Source organism: Myripristis murdjan, chromosome 6 (genome assembly GCF_902150065.1).
Source record: "Myripristis murdjan chromosome 6, fMyrMur1.1, whole genome shotgun sequence".
NCBI classification, from domain to species: domain Eukaryota; kingdom Metazoa; phylum Chordata; class Actinopteri; order Holocentriformes; family Holocentridae; genus Myripristis; species Myripristis murdjan.
Window position 1 is genome coordinate 7357797 of NC_043985.1, and position 19880 is coordinate 7377676.

General features: G+C 43.5%; 1 protein-coding gene across 1 annotated transcript in view; it reads left to right on the forward strand.

The window, feature by feature from the left end:
- Positions 1 to 19880, forward strand: part of zfpm1 (zinc finger protein, FOG family member 1) — a 117863-nt gene that overhangs the window by 37384 nt on the left and 60599 nt on the right. Inside the window, exon 2 of the mRNA XM_030054323.1 lies at positions 15432 to 15578. Coding sequence (XP_029910183.1) covers positions 15432 to 15578 — 147 coding nt within the window. The remainder of the gene's footprint in view (positions 1 to 15431; positions 15579 to 19880) is intronic.

Consider the following 19880-nt stretch of genomic DNA (forward strand, 5'->3'; position numbering starts at 1 on the left):
CTCCATCACGTCGGAGGTGGACGACACTGACTGGACCGAATCTGATTTTTATCACAATCTAGTTCCTTTCACACATACTACACGTACACAAACACACACACACACACACAACACACACACGCTCACACAAATCGTCTCCAGAGTGGTTCTTGTTACACTTTGAGTCGTGTTTTTGTCTCTGTTGGCCAGAGCTGTTTTCTTTTCCTCCCTCGGTGTGTTTAGTCTCTAGCTCTAGCAGAAACATCTGTGTGTGGGAGAGAGAGAGAGAGAGAGAGATGCGGATGTTTGCTGGGCTCTCTCTCTCTCTCGCTCGCTCGCTCGCTGTGGAGCTGTGCTGAGGTCTCAAGGTCAACGCCCCGATAGAGAGCACGAGTGAGAGCCGCGGTACTTTCGGACGAAGGAGGGAAATGAGTGAAACTATGTCGGAGGAGAGGCAGACGGAGAGAAACGGAGTGGTGGAAGAGCAAAAAAAAAAAAAAAAAAAAAAAAAAGGGGGTCACTTGGAAAGGGCTGAAGTTGATTCACACGGCTCGTTGTGTAAAAATCCGCCTGAGATCTACTGTGTTCGCAAGCGTGCGTGTCTTCAAAGTGCGCAGCGTTTCAGTGGCGTGAACGTGAGTCTGGTGTATGTCAACGTCGGGCTGGCGAACAGGGAGGGGCGAGCGAGGGAGGACTAGAATGGGCTGAGTCGAGCTCTCTCTCTCTCTCTCTCTCTCTCTCTCTTTCTGCATACCATCTTAATCTCTCCTCTGCCTCCCTTCTTTATTCAGGGTTGAGATCAAGGAGGAGGGATTGCAAACGGGCTCCTTTTTATCATGTACACACACACACACACACACACACACACACACAAAAGTACACACATATCCAAGCGCAGGCAACATAAAAACACTTGAATACACACATGCTCGCACAAATGCATCTTAGACATGTAAATGCGCACATTTCTCACATGCAAACACGCACACATACACACACACACACACACACACACACACACACACACACACACACACACACACACAATCTTCTGAATCTCTCTCATGTTGATCATTCAGGCATACATTAAAGGCTCTGATATAACTCAACTGGATGTCTCCTATAGTTTTCATCTCTCATTTCCCGTCCGTCTGTTCTCTGCTAATGTGATGCGGCGGTGACAGCAGATCAAACGAGGCCTCGCTCCAGTGTAGAGCCGCAGATCCAGGTCCAGCGTGTCCACCTGGAACGTACGCCGACGCTACCAAAAAAAAAAAACACGCATCAAGGCTCACGGTACGGAAATTTGCCAACTTCGATACGATACTTCCATACGCTGAATAGCAGTGCTGAAACTACGGTTCAATTTTTACTTTTAGAAGAGAGACAAACACTTTGAGATACTTTTGAGTTATTTCTCATGTTAGACACTGGTGTATGGTATATCTACACACCAGTTTCTATGGATCGTGATAGCAACGATTGACAAGTCAGAGCCAGATTCCCCATTTACACACTGCTAATGAAACAGGTAGCGTAGCTGCTGGCACCTCAGCCAACAACACATGTTGCAGTGGCTCCTATTGCGTTTCAAGGGGTTAAGCAGAGTGCTGCCTTTAGTATTTCACAGGTGCACTGCAAAAACTCCAAATCTTACAAAGAACATTTGTTTCAAGTGGAAATTCAATTGAAACAAGTGAAAATGTCTAAAATATCTAAAAACAAGTTATTTCTGAGGCGATCATGTCTTATTTTAAGTGTAATGAGATCTTTTGACTAGAAATAAGACATTTTGACTTGAAATAAGACAAATATTGTTGGTATGATTTTGAGTTTTTTGCAGTGTAGAATAGATGAGGTTAGGGTTGGGGTTAGGATAGCGCCTTTTGACAGATCTGTCTCGAAGCTCCTCTCGCAAACAGGCTTCATTGGGTTTTCCAGTTTGCCACGATCATCCCATCCACCTCAAACCCTTGGCCTTCATTTTTCCTTTAATTTTTTCCTTTTCAGTTAGCACATACAAGTGCACGAACAAGCTAAAGTACTGACGCTGCAAAATTGTTGGTTTGCGTTGTCACTGTGGTCACGTTACCCAATAATGCGACGTGAGGATCGGCAGGTAAGTCGCGTCTGTGTGTCCGATGTGTTTTCCCGTTCAGGGAGCGCGCTGACACTGTAAATGCCGTAAATGACGAGCACAATCCTAAAGGTGTACGCTTTACCGGTGTCACTACATGACATGTTCTTGGACATGCTACCTGAAGGGAAAGCTGCTCCAATGTTAAACAAAAGAAGAGAATAAACGTCACTAGTAACACCTGTGTTTACCCTGCTATTTCAGGAAAAAAAGCTCTGCTGGCTCTTTTGAAGCCGAACAGCAGGGCCGCAGGTTGATTTTGAGCGGGCCCTGGGTGTGTGGGTGCACTTTGTCAAAAAATAAATAAATAAATCAAAAGAAAAAAATCTTTTAAAAAAGTGATAAATGTATGGTACAGCTTTTATTTGGAGCTGTTTCCCCACTGCAGCTTGTAAGGTCAACAACAAGTTCCACAACACGGTCAGATGTGATGCATGTATCACACCTATACGCTGCGTGCTGCAGATAAAATATCAGAACCAGCCTTGACCAGTGTGCAATTGAACAAAATGTTTCTTTTTATCCTCTCCAGCAAAGCAACTGAATATTTTATTGTCCCATTGACCCAGTAAGTCTTTCTAGAAAAAAACAAAAAAACAGAAAAACAGCACATGAGAGTATTGTTGGATTATCATTTTGCAAAATAAAACTGACTGGCTCTTCAGTGAGCTCGTGTGGAGTGGCTGAAGCTGGACCTGAGAGCCACTGGCAGCTTAGAAATTCCTCACTATTCTTTAATAGCAAAACATGGCTAAATATTGCTGTTGTGCGGTGAAAACCTCCAAACCTCCAAAGTGTTTTGATGCAAGAAAAACTGCATTTTTTTCCCGCTCAACAGCTGTTCATTTTGATTTCATTTAACAAGCTGAACATGGTTTTCACGCGACGGCAACGATATTCCAGACTGTGCAGCCAGAATTAGTCGATAAATCTAAAACAGTGCGGGTGTGTAAATACACCAGAGTCCAGTCTGTTGCTTGTGTGTTATTTTGTTTGTGTGTTTATTCCCTTTTTGTACAGAGCGGATGTGGAGAAGTGACACTTGTACTCGCGCGTAGCAACACACAGACCTTGTGAATCAATCCTGTCAACAAAATTTCATAACCCAAACCATGCCAGATCTAACGAGGGTGTGTGTGTGTGTGTGTGTGTCACGTTACTCAAGGCTACGTCTCTTTATATCAAGAGGGAGAGAGGACGAGAGATAGGCCGTGCAACACTGTCTCTGATAGGGTTTGAGAATAGACTGATGATGGTCAGCCTTCACACATGACCTTGTGTGAGTGTGTTTGTCTGTCTCTCTTTCTCTCTCTCTCTCTCTGTATGTGTGTGTGTGTGTGTGTGTGTGTATGCGCAGGGAAATCACTGAGTGCACTGAGTTCTCACTGACTTTTCCCTGACCTCTTCATTTTTTTTTTTTTTTTTAAATTATGTTTTTTTGGTCTGATTGTAAATTATGCGGCTTCCCAGCAACACCTTTTCGAGAGTCAACAAATGTCCTTCCACCAAAATAGCAATCAGAATACATTTGATAACCAAACGACTGTGTTCTAGATATTCACTTATCTTACACAGCGGCTTAAAAAAAAACAAAAAAAACAAATGAATTGCAATAATTGTAAATAGTTTTTTAATGTCACAGCGGCTTCACTCACCTTAGTAAGAAAATAAGATTGAATGGGAGGGAGTGGATGTTTTATGTAGATAATTGTGTGTGTGTGTGTGTGTGTGTCTGTGACTGTTGAATATTGAATTTAGAGAGGTGTATTCCAGACAGATGAAGTCAGGTAATTGTGGCGTTCAGGGACCGTCGGCCTGTTAAAAACATGTATGGAGGTTTTCAACAGCGGCGAGGACTCGCCTGTTGAAATCAATGGTAATGACACGAGGAAGGAAAGGATGTTTTTCCATTTTTTTAGAGCCCCGTCGCGGGAAAAGGCGTGGGACCGTGCGTGGGCCGTGGTGGGAACCGCGGCGTGCGTGCGTGTGCGTGAACACGCATGTATCAACCTCGCGTGTCCGTATCTCCACTCCTCACAGTGGCCTTGCCGGCTGTTGGGTTTTGGTGAGGGGAGTTGCAGATAGGAATGGATTCAATAAGTCGTTGAATCCACCCTCCCCCTCCCCCTTGTGGATCTTAGGACGGTGGGAAAGTTCAAATCTGCTGCTATTTTCTATCTTTTATCAGCCGGGCTTATCGGCTGGCTCTCTCGTCTGCATGCCTGGCTTCAATAGTCCAGGGTCTTAGCTCGAGCGGCATGGTAACCGCTCTCTCTGTCTTCCCCGGTTGTTCTCTCTTCCTTTTTTTTTTTTTTTTTTTTTTTTACTCCCTGTCCTTTCTCCTACTATCTGTTGTCCTATTCCTAACAAAAAAGTGAGCGTGACCACAAAGAGAATCTAAGGTATCAGTACAACTTTTTTCCCCTGCCGGTTATTTGACCTGTTAAGTGAGAACATGGATATCTGAATGTGTCCCTGGTAGATCGCTGGCTTAAGTGCTGCACCGGTTGTACTCCCACCACCACCACCACCACCACCCGGGCTCGCTGCGATGCCGGTCCCATGTTCGAAACCCTCCCAGCAGCCCCGGATAATTATCGATTTCTGCAGTGATTGTCATTGGTGTAAACGGATCTCCCGCGCTCATATAGGACGTGTTCTGTATGTTAGGGTCGCCCTGTAGGCAACCCTAACCTCGGTGTAACTTTAACCTACGCAAAATGACAAATTCCCAATGAATCACCCGGCTCTGATGTACAGTGTAGTTGTAACGAGAGACAGCCGGGGGCCCAACGTCTGAGAAAAATCTGCGTTTCAGTCGGGTTGGAGAATGGTGACACCCGTTAACCCGGAGATGAACTTTGTGTCCCAAAGTGAACGCTGTCACCCATATTTTTTTAGCAGACCGTCCCAAGGAAGAACACCCCATGCAAAACCTGTACGCTCGGTGCAAAAATATTAACGTTGTCGGCTCCGTGCTAACATTTTAGAGCCAAAGTGAGAAGATTTACCTTTTAATAATAATAATAATAATACAACATTGCTAGTTTTTTCTTGTTTTAACTGTACTGGATATTTAAAATGAAATACTGTTGAGTCAACACTGCAAAAACGCAAAATCTTACCAAGATTATTTGTCTTATTTCAAGTCAAAAATGTCTTATTTCTGGTCAAAATATCTCATTACACTTAAAATAAGACATGATCACCTCAGAAGTAAATTGTTTTTAGACATTTTCACTTGTTTCAAGTGAAAATTCACTTGAAATAAGTGAAAATTTGCTTGTTTCATTGGCAAAATTTGCCAGTGGAAAAAGTGAAAATTCACTTGAAATAAGTGAAAATTAGCTAGAAACAAGCAACAAATTTTGCCTATGAAACAAGCAAATTTTCACTTGTTTCAAGCAAATTTTCACTTGAAACAAGAGACAGTTGTCTAAAAACAAGTTACTTCTGAGGTGATCATGTCTTATTTTAAGTGTAATGAGATATTTTGACTAGGAATAAGACATTTTTGACTTGAAATAAGACAAATAATCTTGGTAAGATTTTGAGTTTTTTGCAGTGAACACAGTGATTTCAAGCTGCTACAAGTCCTAGGTTTTTTACATTTGAGATAATGCTAGAGGCCTGAATGCTGAAGTGTGAGATGAAATTGCCTTAAATGAGTAGTGTGATTTTTTTTTTTTATTTATTTAATGAAGAGAAAATATCAAGCAAAAATAAGTTAATAATAATTATGAGCCATAAATGAGCCATATCTAAAACCAAATGTCCCTTTAAGCTAATAGTCTGGCGGGTGATGTTTAATAATCACATTTACTGAGTAATATATATATGTATATTTTTTTTTGTTATTGCTCCACTCTGTCTAAAGCATGTTTTGGAAGTTTTAGCAGCAGATGATATTCCATGCACGGGTTTTGCTGAGTGATTCGTGAACTGACAGCCCTCACGACGCGACACCTGTCTTCCGCAGCCTCACCTCTCCCACGTGAACGTCTTCCGGCGCACATTTGCATTCACGCCCGGCTCCCTGCTCCGTGTTTGAAACCGCCGGCTGCTGCTGCTCCTCCTCCGCGAGCGCGTGGGATCGAGGTGTCCTTTAGGAAAATGAAATGATCTCTCACGGTGAGAGCGTCTGAAGTGTTGCCAGAGGAGAAACGGTTGTGAAACAGAACACCGGAGGAAGAGAGACTCCGTCCAACACATCACGAGACACCTCTAGCACGCGAAGCCTTCAGCGAGTCCAAGTCGAGTACGAGACGGGGCGCAGCGATGCAGCGGCGGAAAAAGGAAGAGTAAACAACGACCAACCAACCACTGGAAAAAAAAAAACAAAAAAAACAGCCCATTCATTTCAATTTGAAAAGCTCTGCCCACGTATCATTTACATGGGTGACTCACTGCCTCCTATCAGTACACATCAAAACTGTCAGCCTTAAAAGGTGGAGGAGCTGTTCTGCAAATAAACACATGGATGAACTCCGTTTAGGTGGATTGAGCCTCATGCATTTTTATAATTACACTCTTTTTGAAATATTTCCCTGTCCTGTGTTTGGGGTCGAGGTCTCGTCTGGCACATGCAAACAATGTGCCAAGTATCCTGGTGCGCACAAATTAAGCTTTTGTGCATTTATTCAGTCGTTCTGTTGATCTGTAGGTTGTCTGGTTGGCTGCCAAACTCGGGGTAAACTGTAGAAAACCCCGTGGATCACAGACAAAACAGATGTGATGCACAGAAAGAGAGAGAGAGAGAGAGAGAGAGGTGACTTTGTAATAATCAAAGACACGCCTGCTTCCTGATAGCATCTGTCTGTCAAAGGTGATGAAATCTGCTGAAACGCAGCATCTTGAACGTTTTTATCACAATATCACAGTCATGCGGTTCCTTTTTGGCACATTGTTGTCGAAACGCCATGTGCTGTTCCTCGACGGTACCCTTTTTTTTTTTTTTTTTTTTTTTTTTTGGCTCATGATAGCAGTGTTTTCTTTGTGTGCGTGTACGGGCTGTTTTGTACATGTGTAAATATGCTTACACACTCCTCGGTGCAGTGGGGATGCAGTGCAGCAGAATCTTCGTTTATAGCATTGTGCACAAATTGATCCACGTAGGTTATTCATGGGAGTGAAGCACTGAGCAATTAATTGAAACATTATCAAAATTTCAATTTGGTCCAGCACAATATCCAAGAAACTGCGGTTTCTTTGATAAAGGTAAAATGTGTGACAAGATGCCACTACAAATGAGGTGTTGTGGTGCTACATGCCATGTCCTGGCCTTCATTTCATATTCATATGTAAGAAAAGCATGTTTGTTAGTAGAGACTCCAACAAGAATCACATCATAACCATTTCATTTTTTTTTTCAGTTAAATTTGTTAATGCAAAAATTCACACCACAGTTGCAAATCTTTTGCAATCACAATATCTATCAATGTAATTCTACTTTTTTTTTTGCCATTTCATTCAAACCTCGTGGACCAAATGCTCCAAACCAGCTTTTTTTAGGAGCTTTTTATTTTGATTAACCAGTTGGAACATATCTTAACAAATTAGAGGTCTTGGAAGAAACCTGCTGTTTCATAATCATAAGTGTGCGTTTGTGAAGAGGTGCAGGTGTAGGCCTGTGGGTGTCTTGTGGGTTGGGGGCGCGTTAAAGCCTGTGTGTGTGCGCGTGTGTGTGCAGGATTCGCTCGAGCCGGTGCGGGTCTGCAGCCCTGACACGGCGGGGCCGCTATCAGGTCTGAAGCAACACGGTGTTCCAACATGGAAAGCAGCAGCAGGGAGATTTATTTCAGTCCATTCGGGCCGGTGAATAGTCCTCCTGAGAGGCGCTGGACTATCAGATAGGCCCGCTGTGAAGAGGCTGCTGATCCTCTCCTCCAGGGTTAGTTTTTCTCTCTGGGGGGGGGGCAAGAAGGATACCCCGGCAACTGGACCATCCATCACGGCGGCGCGGGCGCGATGCGGGGCTACCGTTGGGGCTCCACGGCGCTGCACAGGCCCCGTATCACTGCCGCACACCCCCGCCAGCAAATATCTAGCCGGCGGAAGCGGGGCGGGGGTTGAATTGTTGCCCTGCGTGGTGTCAAGTCTCTCTTTTTCTGTTTCGATTGCTCTCGCTTTCCCCGACTTCATCCCTCCATCCGCAGGCCGCCCCTATCGCCTTGCATCTCGCCCGCTTCTTCTCCCTCTTCTTCTTCTTCTCCCCCGTCTCTCTCCCAAGGTTCAGCGCAGTGTCGCACCCCACCGTCTCCCCAGGACCTTTATCAGGGAGACGGCTCTGCTCATTAAGGAGTTAATTTTCTCCCTCCTATCTCTGATTAGTATAGTCAACCTAAAGCACTGTGAATTCTTTAAATTTTCCTCCTTGTTATCAAAAAGGAAGAGAGAGGGAGAGAGAAAAAAGAGGGGAATGGGGGGGATATTTAATCGTTTAAGTAGTCTTCCTGGGGAACTAGATTCCCCCCCCCTTCTCTTTCTCTCTCTCTCTCTCTCTCTCTTTTTTTTTTTTGCTCTTCCCAGCAATGTAAAGAAATCCCGCTGAAAGCCGGCCCAGCTCAGTAATTCAGTTTTTAAAGCGTGGGGATGGAAGGAAGGGGAAGGAGAGGGCTGAGGGAAGGGTGGGCGGTGAGGGGGGCTGGGAGGGTGGGGGCGGCGGGAGAGGGAGGGAAGAGAGAGTGAGGGAGAGAGAGAGAGAGAGAGAGAGAGGAGAAAAAAAAAAAAACGACTTGATGAAATTCCACTATCAGCTCCGAACCAATATGCAAAATATCTCGCTGGAAATCAAATAGCTATTATGTTTTCATTTCCACGTCGGCGTATTTGCTTAATGAAGAGGAGACAGATCAGACCGGCAGAGAGAGTCTGCAGGAGCCGATAACCGCCAACGGCTCCCAGCTATCCGCACAGAGTGACGCTCCCAGTCACTACGCTTTTTCACCGAAAAAAGAAGGAAGGGATGGAGGGGAGGGGAGGGGAGGGAGAGAGAGGGAAGGTGATAGAGTAGAAGGGATGGAGAGAGAGCAGGAGCGATATTGAAAGGGGACAGAGGGGAAGAAAGAGAGGTGGCGGCGGAAGGGGGCTGGGGGGGCGGTAAGAGGGGATGAGGAACGGAGAGATAATGACTGAGAGAGGGAGAGGAGAAAGAGCGAGAATATAAAGGAGAGACGGCAGGTTGGAAAGGCGAGAGATGAGGGATGAGTCGAGAATAGCGAGGTAGGCGAGGAGGGAGAGAGAGAGAGAGAGAGATTTTTTCCTCTGTGAGAGGCGTGCAGAGGAAACAGGGCGTCCGTCGGGCCTTGAAGGGGCCTTGAAATGTCTTGAGTCACATTGTCCGAACTTAAGGCCCTTTTTTTTTTTTTTTTTTGTGAGGGTCTCGAACGCAGCGTCTCGCGCTCTGTTTTTCAAAACGTCGCGGCTTTCAGTCGTGAAATTGGTCTTTAACTCTTTGATTTGGCTCCGAGGGGTCTTTAAAGGGCCGGGAAATGACAGAAATTGGCGAATCTTGCCAGCTGCTGCAGAAAGAGCCGGGTTCAAATAGGTAATTTTTTCCACTGTGTCCAGGGATTTTGGGGACGTTTGATATTCGACGTCCTGCTGTCAGGTCCAACAGAGGGTTTAAAGTGCATCAGTGCCTACCCCCCCTCGCGTTAATATCATTGGCACGCCTTTATCGTCACATTCTAATCAGTCATTATCATAACCATTATAATCACTCATTTGTAGGGTTTCGCTGATGGCGCTGACAGACATTTTGTACCACGGAGCTTTTTTCCTTCTGTTGCTCGGCATGGCTGAAATTCCCCTTATCCGCCTCTTATTTCTGCAAATTTATTTCCTCCCTCGGTCTGCCTGTGTTTTTTTTTTTTTTTTTTTTTTTTTTTCCTGGCTGTTTCTTCACACTGTTTGTCAGGCGCTTTTCATTTTCTGACGGGCATGGCAGTCAACCTGCTGTGGCATAGAATTAAAATGTTCCTCTGCGTTGCAAAAAGCGTTATCTGGTCACTCGGCGTTCCTTTTCGCCGTCGTTAAGTGAAAGCCTCGCCGCCCGATGCCACGCAAATTAGAATGAAACATTCATGAATGCTCGTGTGGAATCTGATCAGAACGTCACATTAGCGTCAGTTCAGGTTAAGGCTCTCCCACCTGGCAGCCTGTGCAGGATTTTCTACAGTAAATACATATGTAATCCAACAACTGGCGCCTTTCACGTCATAATGGAGTCCGATCACGGCGACTGGACCATTTTGGGGCCATGATGTTGAAGTTGAAGAGTAACATGCTCCTTTGTAGGTTATGGGAGGCAAATGAACCACCTTTTCAAAAGCAACTGATTCAATAATAAAAAAAAATGCTAAAAATGGCTGTTATGATGAGCATCTGACAGCAATGCAATGGACTATGAATGATTTAAGTGGTGATTGATGGTCGAACCTTTTGTAAAACACCTGATACGTGTTCAAGTTCATGCTTTTTCTTCTTTAATACACTATTTTACCTTTTCTTTAATACAATATATCACAGTATATTATTATTATTATTATTATTGTTATATTAGGGTTTAAGGTTATATCTGAGCTGCATCTCGCACCTTTTGACCCCTTATGAGCCTGAGAGTGACCTGAGATCCTCAGGCGCTGACCGTCCAGGTGTCCTTGGGTCAGCCTCGACACTAAAAGTGACCAAAGGTGAATCAAAGCCCCTGTGCCTTGGAACAGAGCTGCTGCTGTTTTGGTCGAGCGTCCTGACTTTTTGCGCACATCCAGTTTCACACTGCCCTGCTATATGAAAGCAGCGAAGTTAGGCCACAGGTGATATTTCCCTCTCAGGTTTGCGTCACACATTCCACGAAGCAATTTTGGCCCGTTGAGAGCTGAAAAAAGCGGTAACAAGTGTGACAGTGGATCCTCAGGGCAGCTCATTTTTTTTGAGATTGACTTCTCCTGAGCCGAACATAGATGTGCTAAAAAAAGGGAAAATATTACAGCAAAGTAAAAGGCTTTTCAATGCGCGTGTGAGACATTTGTTAATCATCTGCAAAGAGTGCGTCAAGGCAGAACATGATGTGATGTACTTGGTGAGTTTGTGTCTTCATATTTGTAGGTGACTTAATGAGGAACCACTCACGCCCAGTGTTTGGTGTTGTGGGCCTCTTGCATGTATTCATACACCTTCCATATTGCCAGTATTTGCCTAAGGAAGACCCGACCTGGTCGAAACTTCACCTAATAAATAAGGAATCAGTAATTCAGTGTGCTGGTGCTTGTTTGCATTGATGCTTTGATGCCTTCCCAGCACCTGTTCAGTAGATGCACATCCCTTGAATTTAATCCCCTTTAACTGAATGGGAACACTTGCAAAGCAGCGCAAAGCTTTGCCAAGTGTGTCTTTTAATGTCTCTAAGATCAAATGTCTAAATTCTACATATCATTGAGAAAGGCTGATCAACGCTCAGGCCTCGACCCCTCACTGCTGACCGTGGTGACAGCCGTCATGTGTCACCCCCCGCCCCCGCCCCCCCTCCATCAGCGCCTTAGACGTGACGATCTGCAGGGCGATCGACAAGTCTCGGGGATTTCAGATCTGTCGAAAAATCCATGGCTTTGCTTTGGTTTGTCATCCCGAGAGTAATCAACGGGCAGTCGTTAGATGCTCGGATCCTGAAAGGATTAAAAAAAAAAAAAAAAAAGATGATTTTTTACATTTTTTTTTTTATTGGGGTTGAATAAGCCGGATCAATATCGTGGCCTAAGGTTTGGACTGGAAGCTGTGGGACTCCCGGCGTCAAGCGTCACGTTCAAACCGCAAAGTTGATTAAAAGTAGTCCCTGTATCATCAGTAAGGCTCGGCGCTCTGATCAAGAAGTGGCTCCTCTCCAGTGCGTGACTCGGTGTCAGGTAGCTTAGTTCCTCCCTCAAGAGCTCGTACCAAAGAACCTCTCCTCTCCCCTCCCTCTCTCTTCCCTTTTCTCTCTCTAAATATCCTCTTTTAATGTTTCTCTTCTCTCAAGTCTCTGTGATTTTCTGATACAAGTACACGTCTCTCACTCCCTCTCCCTCTGTCTTACTTTCAGTGTGTTTTCTCTCTGTGTGTGTGTGTGTGTGTGTGTGTGTGTGTGGTGGGTTATTAGCGTGAGAGCGACAAGGCTTGTGTCTGTTTAATCAGGCTTGTTGAGCATGCAGGTTTGATGTGTGTTGTCTCTGTGTTTAATCAGCGAGCTGCTCGGTGCAGGTTTGATGTGGACGGAGAGTTAATAAAGCAGTATCTTTGGCGCCTTCATCAGCTCCAGCACTTTGTTCTGCCTCTCCTTGCCTCTCCAAGACAGACAGCTTCAGTCTTGGCACTGGAGCTGCAGCGCTCAGCCTCGTCTCTGTCGCTTCTTGTCTTGAAATCGGACTGCATTTTTTCTCCCCCCGCTCGGTTTTGACTCAATCGCAGGCGAGGGCTTTGATTTCAAGACCAGACTCGTGTCACTTAGTGCTTCTCATAACGTGGCTGTCGGCGTTTTCCTGAAATAATTTCTGTCTTTCCTCAAAACATTGCAGAAATGAGGTACATGTGGAGCCCTCAGTCGAAACAGTCAGCCTTGAGTTGGATTCGGTTTTCGCCCAGCGTCTGCACCATGAGGCCGCTTAGCACGAGAAGCTTTGTCGAAATACTTTAAGCAAATAAAACACTACAGAATAATCATAACAAACATAAGATATTCTGCGTCTGCAAAAAAGCTCCCAAAGTTCCCAAAATAAAAATTTGAATCGGTCTGAAGCGTCTCCTGGACACGTTCATTCCACTCTTCGATGTTTCAAGTTTTTTTTTTTTTTATTCGCCTGGACCTATCAACATCCTTCAAATTTGGAAATATTAATAAATGGAAGCTCTAGGCCCTTTTTTCCCCCTTCTTTTTTTTTTTCTCCAGGAATAGCACATTTGAGATCCACATTCCTCAGTTCACATCCTGAAAAGTTCAGTCATGCTGCCGGATAAGTCCTAAACTTAATTGATGTGCCTCATATATAGATACATAAATGTAGGCTATGTCTTTTATTATTTCTCCATCTCTTGAATTAGTTCAATCCAATTTTCCTATGGATATCATGCAACGAGCGAGTCTGTAACAATTAATAAGGTTTTAACTTTTAAAAGGGCAAATGAAGTAGAATGTGCTGCACTTATCACACGGCGCTGCTATCCTTTCTGCCAACTATCCCAGAGTGAGAGAGAGAGAGAGAAAGAGAGAGAAGGGAAAGAGAGAATATTTCTCCTTGGATAAAAGAGGAGAGACTGGGCTGAAACTTTTCCACACCATTTGATGTCTGAAAGCAGTGATGCAGCGATTGATTCATTAAACCAGAACGGTAATGAGGAAAGAAATCATAATTCAAACTTACATTTTAAACACGAAATATAATTGGAATTTTATACAGAGAGGTCCCTTTGTACAATTATGATTAAAGGAAAATTAATTGTATGAAAATGTCCTTATAGATACTGAAAATTAGATCTAGCAAAGCTCAGGCGACATAGACCTAATTCTAAAAATATTGTGTACGGTATCGATCTTTTTTTTTTTTTTTCCTCTCCCCTTTTTTTTTTTTTTTTTTTTTTTATTAAGGTCCAAATCTAACTGTGTTAATTTTATCTGAAATTAGAGTGAACCATGCAGGCGTGGAAGTTGAAATTAGCCTAAAGATGTTTCATTTACAAAGACAGAAACACTTTGTCAGCCAGCGATTGTTTCCAAGCATTATCTCTGCCTGCTTTTAATTGCTTTGGAAGTGAAATTAACAGAATTAGAAAAATTGCCTCTCCCTTTTTCTACAAGGTTCTTTATTCACGGGTATTGTTGTGTGCTTTGTATAGATTATAGACTTCTTTGTTCCAGTATTGTAAATATATACGCCCCCAGTCACGGCTTTAGCTCCGAAACAATCCCTCTTCGTTCAACATAACCTCATGAAAATTAATTTGCAACCTGTCTGGATTGAGGGAGAAAGGCGGGAAAAAAAAAAAAAAAATCCTGGTTTTGTCCCAGTGTTAATTTCACTCCGATTTAGTTGTTCAAAAACAATGTCCTGGCCCAGCCCCCCCCTCCCTTCACTTTTCCAGTGCAGTGTCATTATGTGTTTGAGTTGTTTTCTCCCATGACAGTCTGGGGCGTATTATTAACTATTTCTGTCTCACTCCGGCAGTCCCTAATCCTCTTAAAAGAAATGGTTACCCTGAATTAATAAGTCTATCGCGGCGTCCTCATGGGAGACGGCTCCGCATCTCGAATGAACCGTGTCATGCGATGCAAATGAACATAATAGGGACGGGCTTTTGTAATCAGAGGGGTTTCATCGTGAGCATAATAAGTGTGGCTTGGCGTTAAGATATAGAAACGCACAAACGTGAAGGCTCCATATATATCCAAAAACACAGGAAGGCAGCTCAGATGATGCGTCCGTCACTTGGCACCATCGCCTCACGCTGAAATCAGCTTGATCTGCTGACGGCGTTTTTGAAAAGTCACTTGAAGCGGTTAATCGCGCTATTTAAAGCAGGCCGATGCATTCATCTTATAGTCGGGACTGTATTGTCGAAAAAAGTCATATTAAATCCATATTAACGGCCTCCGTTTTTTTTTGGATGTAATCTTCAAACAGGCTAAAATAGATCAGAAGTACTGTATAATTACTATGGTCAGCAGGGATTATGAAACTGTAATTGATACAGATCAGCCCTGCGCTAATCACTCTTTTAGCTACAGTTTTAGGTATACTGTAATTTGGCTTTAAGGTCCCCCTTGGCTTCTGCTATTAATCTTTTGGATTATAGCGTTCAGCGTATCAAATTCTTGAAGCCGTTTTTGAATGAGTTAAATAAAAAAAAAAAAAAAAATGGATCAGCATCAGTGTGTTTAGGGTATTTTTCTCCGCTTCGTACAATCATAAGTCGCTTGTTGAACAATCTCGCTTCCTTTTATTTTTCACCTCTCCAGCGCCGCTCTGTTTAGATCCCAGGCCCACGGGAAGACAATTAAACTCGGATCGCTCGCTTTCCACGAACCTGAAGCGTGATATGTGGCATTGGTCTGTGGCGTTGTGTGGATTTATGAAGCCGAACCTAATAACACAACCATGCAAACATGCGATATCGCTTTGACATCTTATTACTGTCGTCTTATTAGTGCTAGAAATGCATGTCCAAGCAGAGGTCACTGAATTATTGCACTTTGATGTTAGAGGTGGATTGGTTAGGCCCAATTTTTTTTTTTTTTTTTCTGATACAAATCCACTGGCTTCATATTCCGTTCCCGTTCCTTCCGCAGGTTCCCTCGGGGATCTAGACGGCGGCGAGGAAAACACACCAGACAACCTCAGCCTATCGGGGGAGGAGGGCGGAGCCTCGGACCCAGACGATTCGGCGGAGGGCGACAGCTCCAGCCCGCCGCCGTTCACGCCGCTCTACAACGAAGGTGAGATCGGGGCGGGAGGCCTCTGAAATGAGCCGCAAATAAGAGTCAGAATCACTGAAATACTCCTCTGATTACAGCTCGCAGCTTGTTAACATGATTACTTTATGCCCCTCAGTAAACCCAGGAAAATTAAATCATCCGTCTTTCTCACTCTTACTTCTGGCAGGTGTCACCTTTTTCTCCCTTGTGGGGATCTGCTGTGAAATTCATGGCTTTATTTTGATTTTTTATACCAGACATTTTTGAGCATATCGTTAAACTGCAGTGTTTTGTCCCTTGATATCACCAAAAAAAATAAACCACCTAATATTTGGGACACCTATTCTAAGAAAGTGATTGCACAAACACTCACAATCTGTATTTTTGTGTGTTTTCAACCCATGTGTGTGTATCTGTGTGTGTGTGTGTGTGTGAGAGAGAATGCTTGCTACCTCGTCAGACATCTCATGTATCCCCTCAGTGCCACTTCCAGCTTCTGTCTTCCTCCTCGTTGTTGGAGAAACACACACACACACACACACTCACACACTGCGTTTGACTCGGAGGCCTCCAAAGGCCACAGCAGTTCTTTGTAGTAGAAAGTCTTGGCAGGCGTGTTTGTCTTCATCAGCCCCTCAAGGCAGCGTCGCCCCGCGCAGATACACACTTCCATGAAAGCACACGGGAGAGCGAGTCCAGGGTCGGGCTCGCTGTGTGGCAGCAGCTCACCATCCATCTCGAGGTGAGATTTATAAGCAAAAGCAAATCGTCTGATAAACCGGATTCGTTTCCAAACGTGGGGTTAGGGTGACACCGTAAACCGCCTCGTCTTTAGCCCTGCTCTCAGCTACAAAACACTCTGTTTGGCTGTAGCTTGAGAAGAGGCGGCTCAGTTAACCTGGGCAAGCTGTCAGCAGTGTCGGCGGGGCTGCCAAGTCTTGTGTAAGGAAAGTCGCGATTGGCCGTCCCAGAAGCTGTTAGAAGTCACGTGACGGCGCCGTTATTTCATTTGCTGATCTGCATTCGCGCGACATTACATGTTTAACAAATGTTTGTCCTATATAAAATCTGGGCAAAATCATCATTTGTGACTGGCTTTAATGAGTGTTGTAGTGTTTTTGAGCTATAAGGTGGAGTTTTTCCAGCTTGGTGGTTGTGAGGTGTAGAGCGGACCGTCATGTGTTATAACATCACATTTGATCACATCACAAACACTGCAAAAACTCCAAATCCTACCAAGAATATTTGTCTTATTTCAAGTCAAAATATCTCATTACACTTAAAATAAGACATGATCACCTCAGAAATAACTTGTTTTTCACTTGTTTCAAGTGAATTTTCACTTTTTCCACTGGCAAATTTTGCCAATGAAACAAGCAGTAAGTTTAATGAGATATTTTGACTAGAAATAAGACACTTTGACTTGAAATAAGACAAATATTCTTGGTAGGATTTTGAGTTTTTGCAGTGAAGATCAGAAAAAGTCACCAGGCTTTTGAGGAGGAAAGTCACTGAGGGCGACTAAAAACTTGATGAATCCACAAAGTTGCCATCGGCTATTGGCTAACATGCCAGTTAGAGCAACCGCTGTTCCCCACCGGTAACTCTGGTTTCTACTTTTAACAGTCAACTCGAGGATTATTAACACCCTTCATGGAAAGAAGTAAAATCAGTTCTGTAAAATTAATGGTGCAAATAATGGTTCAAATTTTCTGCTCAATCACTGGGGACTTTTTTTTTTTTTTTTTTTTTTTTTGTTAATCGATTGAAACTGTAGTGATGCCTTTCACCATTTCCTGTTGCTCTGCGGTGTGAATGTGAGGTTGCACGATCGTAAAAACACTTTGTCTCATCCATCACCGTGGGGAAAACTAACAGAGGAGACAGACGTTGTTTTTGGTTTTTTTTGACTTACACAAATCAAGTAGCAGATATATATATATATATATATATGTATATATAAAAAGGCATAAACAGTTGGATGTGTTACTGACCACAATCAGGGCGATAATCAGAGACCTCTGGAAGTCTGGGACGGTGGGACGTTGGCGGGGGAAAAAGGACGAACGTGCTCATTATTGCCATCAGGCACAATCAGGATGAAGGAGGCGCAGAAGAAGCTTACTATCGCAGTTTCAGAAGTGCACAGTTGTGAATCTTGATAACCCCAAGACATCTTGAGGTTATCAAGTTTCAGAATCGGCTGTCAGACGTCACGCACATGTCAACAAGCTCCTCTGAGGGCTTGCACAGAAGGAGCCCTACCGAGAACAGCACATGAACTCGAGGCGGTTGAACTCTCCACGACACCGTTGGAGCTACAATCTATGTTGTGGTCAGATGAAACCAAAGTTTTCGCGTGCGATACCGGCATTAAAATAATGTGAGTCATTTATGCCTCAGGGCTGTTTTTGCTGCTCTCTTGCTGAGATCAGTAGCAGAGCGAACGCCAGCAGATTTGTTGGCCAAAACCCGGGTTCCCTTGCCAGGAGGTAGAGACTTGGACCTTTCCACAGGACGGCGACCCGCAAACACACATCAGAATCAGCAGAGAAACGATCGGCGTGTTGCCGTGGCCACGTCAGCCTCCAGACAGGACGAAGAACCACAAGCACACACTGCAAAAACGCAAAATCTTACCAAGATTATTTGTCTTATTTCAAGTCAAAAATGTCTTATTTCTAGTCAAAATATCTCATTACACTTAAAATAAGACATGATCACCTCAGAAGTAACTTGTTTTTAGACAATTTTCACTTGAAACAAGTGAAAATTTGCCAGTGGAAAAAGTGAAAATTCATTTGAAATAAGTGAAAATTAGCTAGAAACAAGAAACAAATTTTGCCAATGAAACAAGCAAATTTTCACGTGTTTCAAGCAAATTTTCACTTGAAACAAGAGACAATTGTCTAAAAACAAGTTACTTCTGAGGTGATCATGTCTTATTTTAAGTGTCATGAGATATTTTGACTAGGAATAAGACATTTTTGACTTGAAATAAGACAAATAATCTTGGTAAGATTTTGAGTTTTTGCAGTGGAAAGCCTCCGAAAAATCAAGGATCTTGAAATTTATGATCCAAGATCCCTCAAAGGCGTCGTCCGGCCCACAGGAAGAGTCGCGTTTTCATTCACCCAGGCCTCGCTGTAACTCCTAAATACAGAGCCAGTTATTTACAGCTGATTTATGTTCACGGAGAGAAAAATTACCGCAGCACTTGCTGTGACATTTGAAAGTTAACCGTCTCCAGTTTGAGTTAATGAAATGTGCAGACACTTTGGCATTACAAGCACACTGTAAGCTCCTTAGAGCCATAGATAAACTAATCTTACAATGTAATCCTCAGACAAACATCAGAGCATTATTTATTTTAAAATCATGCAACTGCAAAATATTCTGACATTTTTGCAGCGTTTATTGTTCATTATTATTACAATGCAGACATAGTGTGTGTTTTTTTTTTCCCTCATAGTGCATTTATAGTGCCTTAAACTGCACTATGAGTATGATTCATGATGTACTGGCATGTGATCGGTGGATAATTTAAGGTTTTCGTGACTGACGCGACGGTCATTAAGTTGTTACCCATCCGCAGACAGTTAACGCCTTAATATCAGCCGGTAAACAAAAGAAACCGACTGCAGCGGCGTTATGAGGACGGCGCTCCCCGCATGTAACGTTCATATCTCTTTTGTGTCTCAACGAAAAAAAGGAAAAAAAAAAAATTCTCCAGGTTCAATCTTGGCTCCACTGAATCTGCCCCCTCATGCACCTCTTATCCTGAGCTTCCCCTTGTACTCGGTGATAGCAGAGTTTTCAGTCATATTCTTTTGAGTTATTCAAGATTTCACTACCTGGTTTTTTAATCTCAAAAATTCCTGCTCTTGTGAAATTTGGGGGCTGGAGGTGATAAGCGTCTGTTGGTTGGCTTGGTTTGATAAACCCATGGAAATTCTGTCAGGTGCTAATCGAGACGAGATTAGAGATTACCCAGGATGTGTGTGTGTGTGTGTGTGTGTGTCGAGGGTGGGGTGGGGGGGTTATGTGTGTATTAGATTGTATAAGTGAGGATGAGAGAATTCAGCTAAACTGTGTCTGTGTGCATGTGTGTGTGTGTGTGTGTGTGTGTGTGTGGATGTGAGGGTTTTAATATTGATTGCAAACCGACTTGGCATCTTTTGTTTCTTCTTTTTCCTTTTTTTATTTTATTTTTTTTTTTGTATTTTTCTCTTTTGTCCCCACCTTCACACCTCCTCCTGTTGATTTACTCCTCTTTCTCTCTCTCTCTCTCTCTCTCTCTCTCACACACACACACACACACAC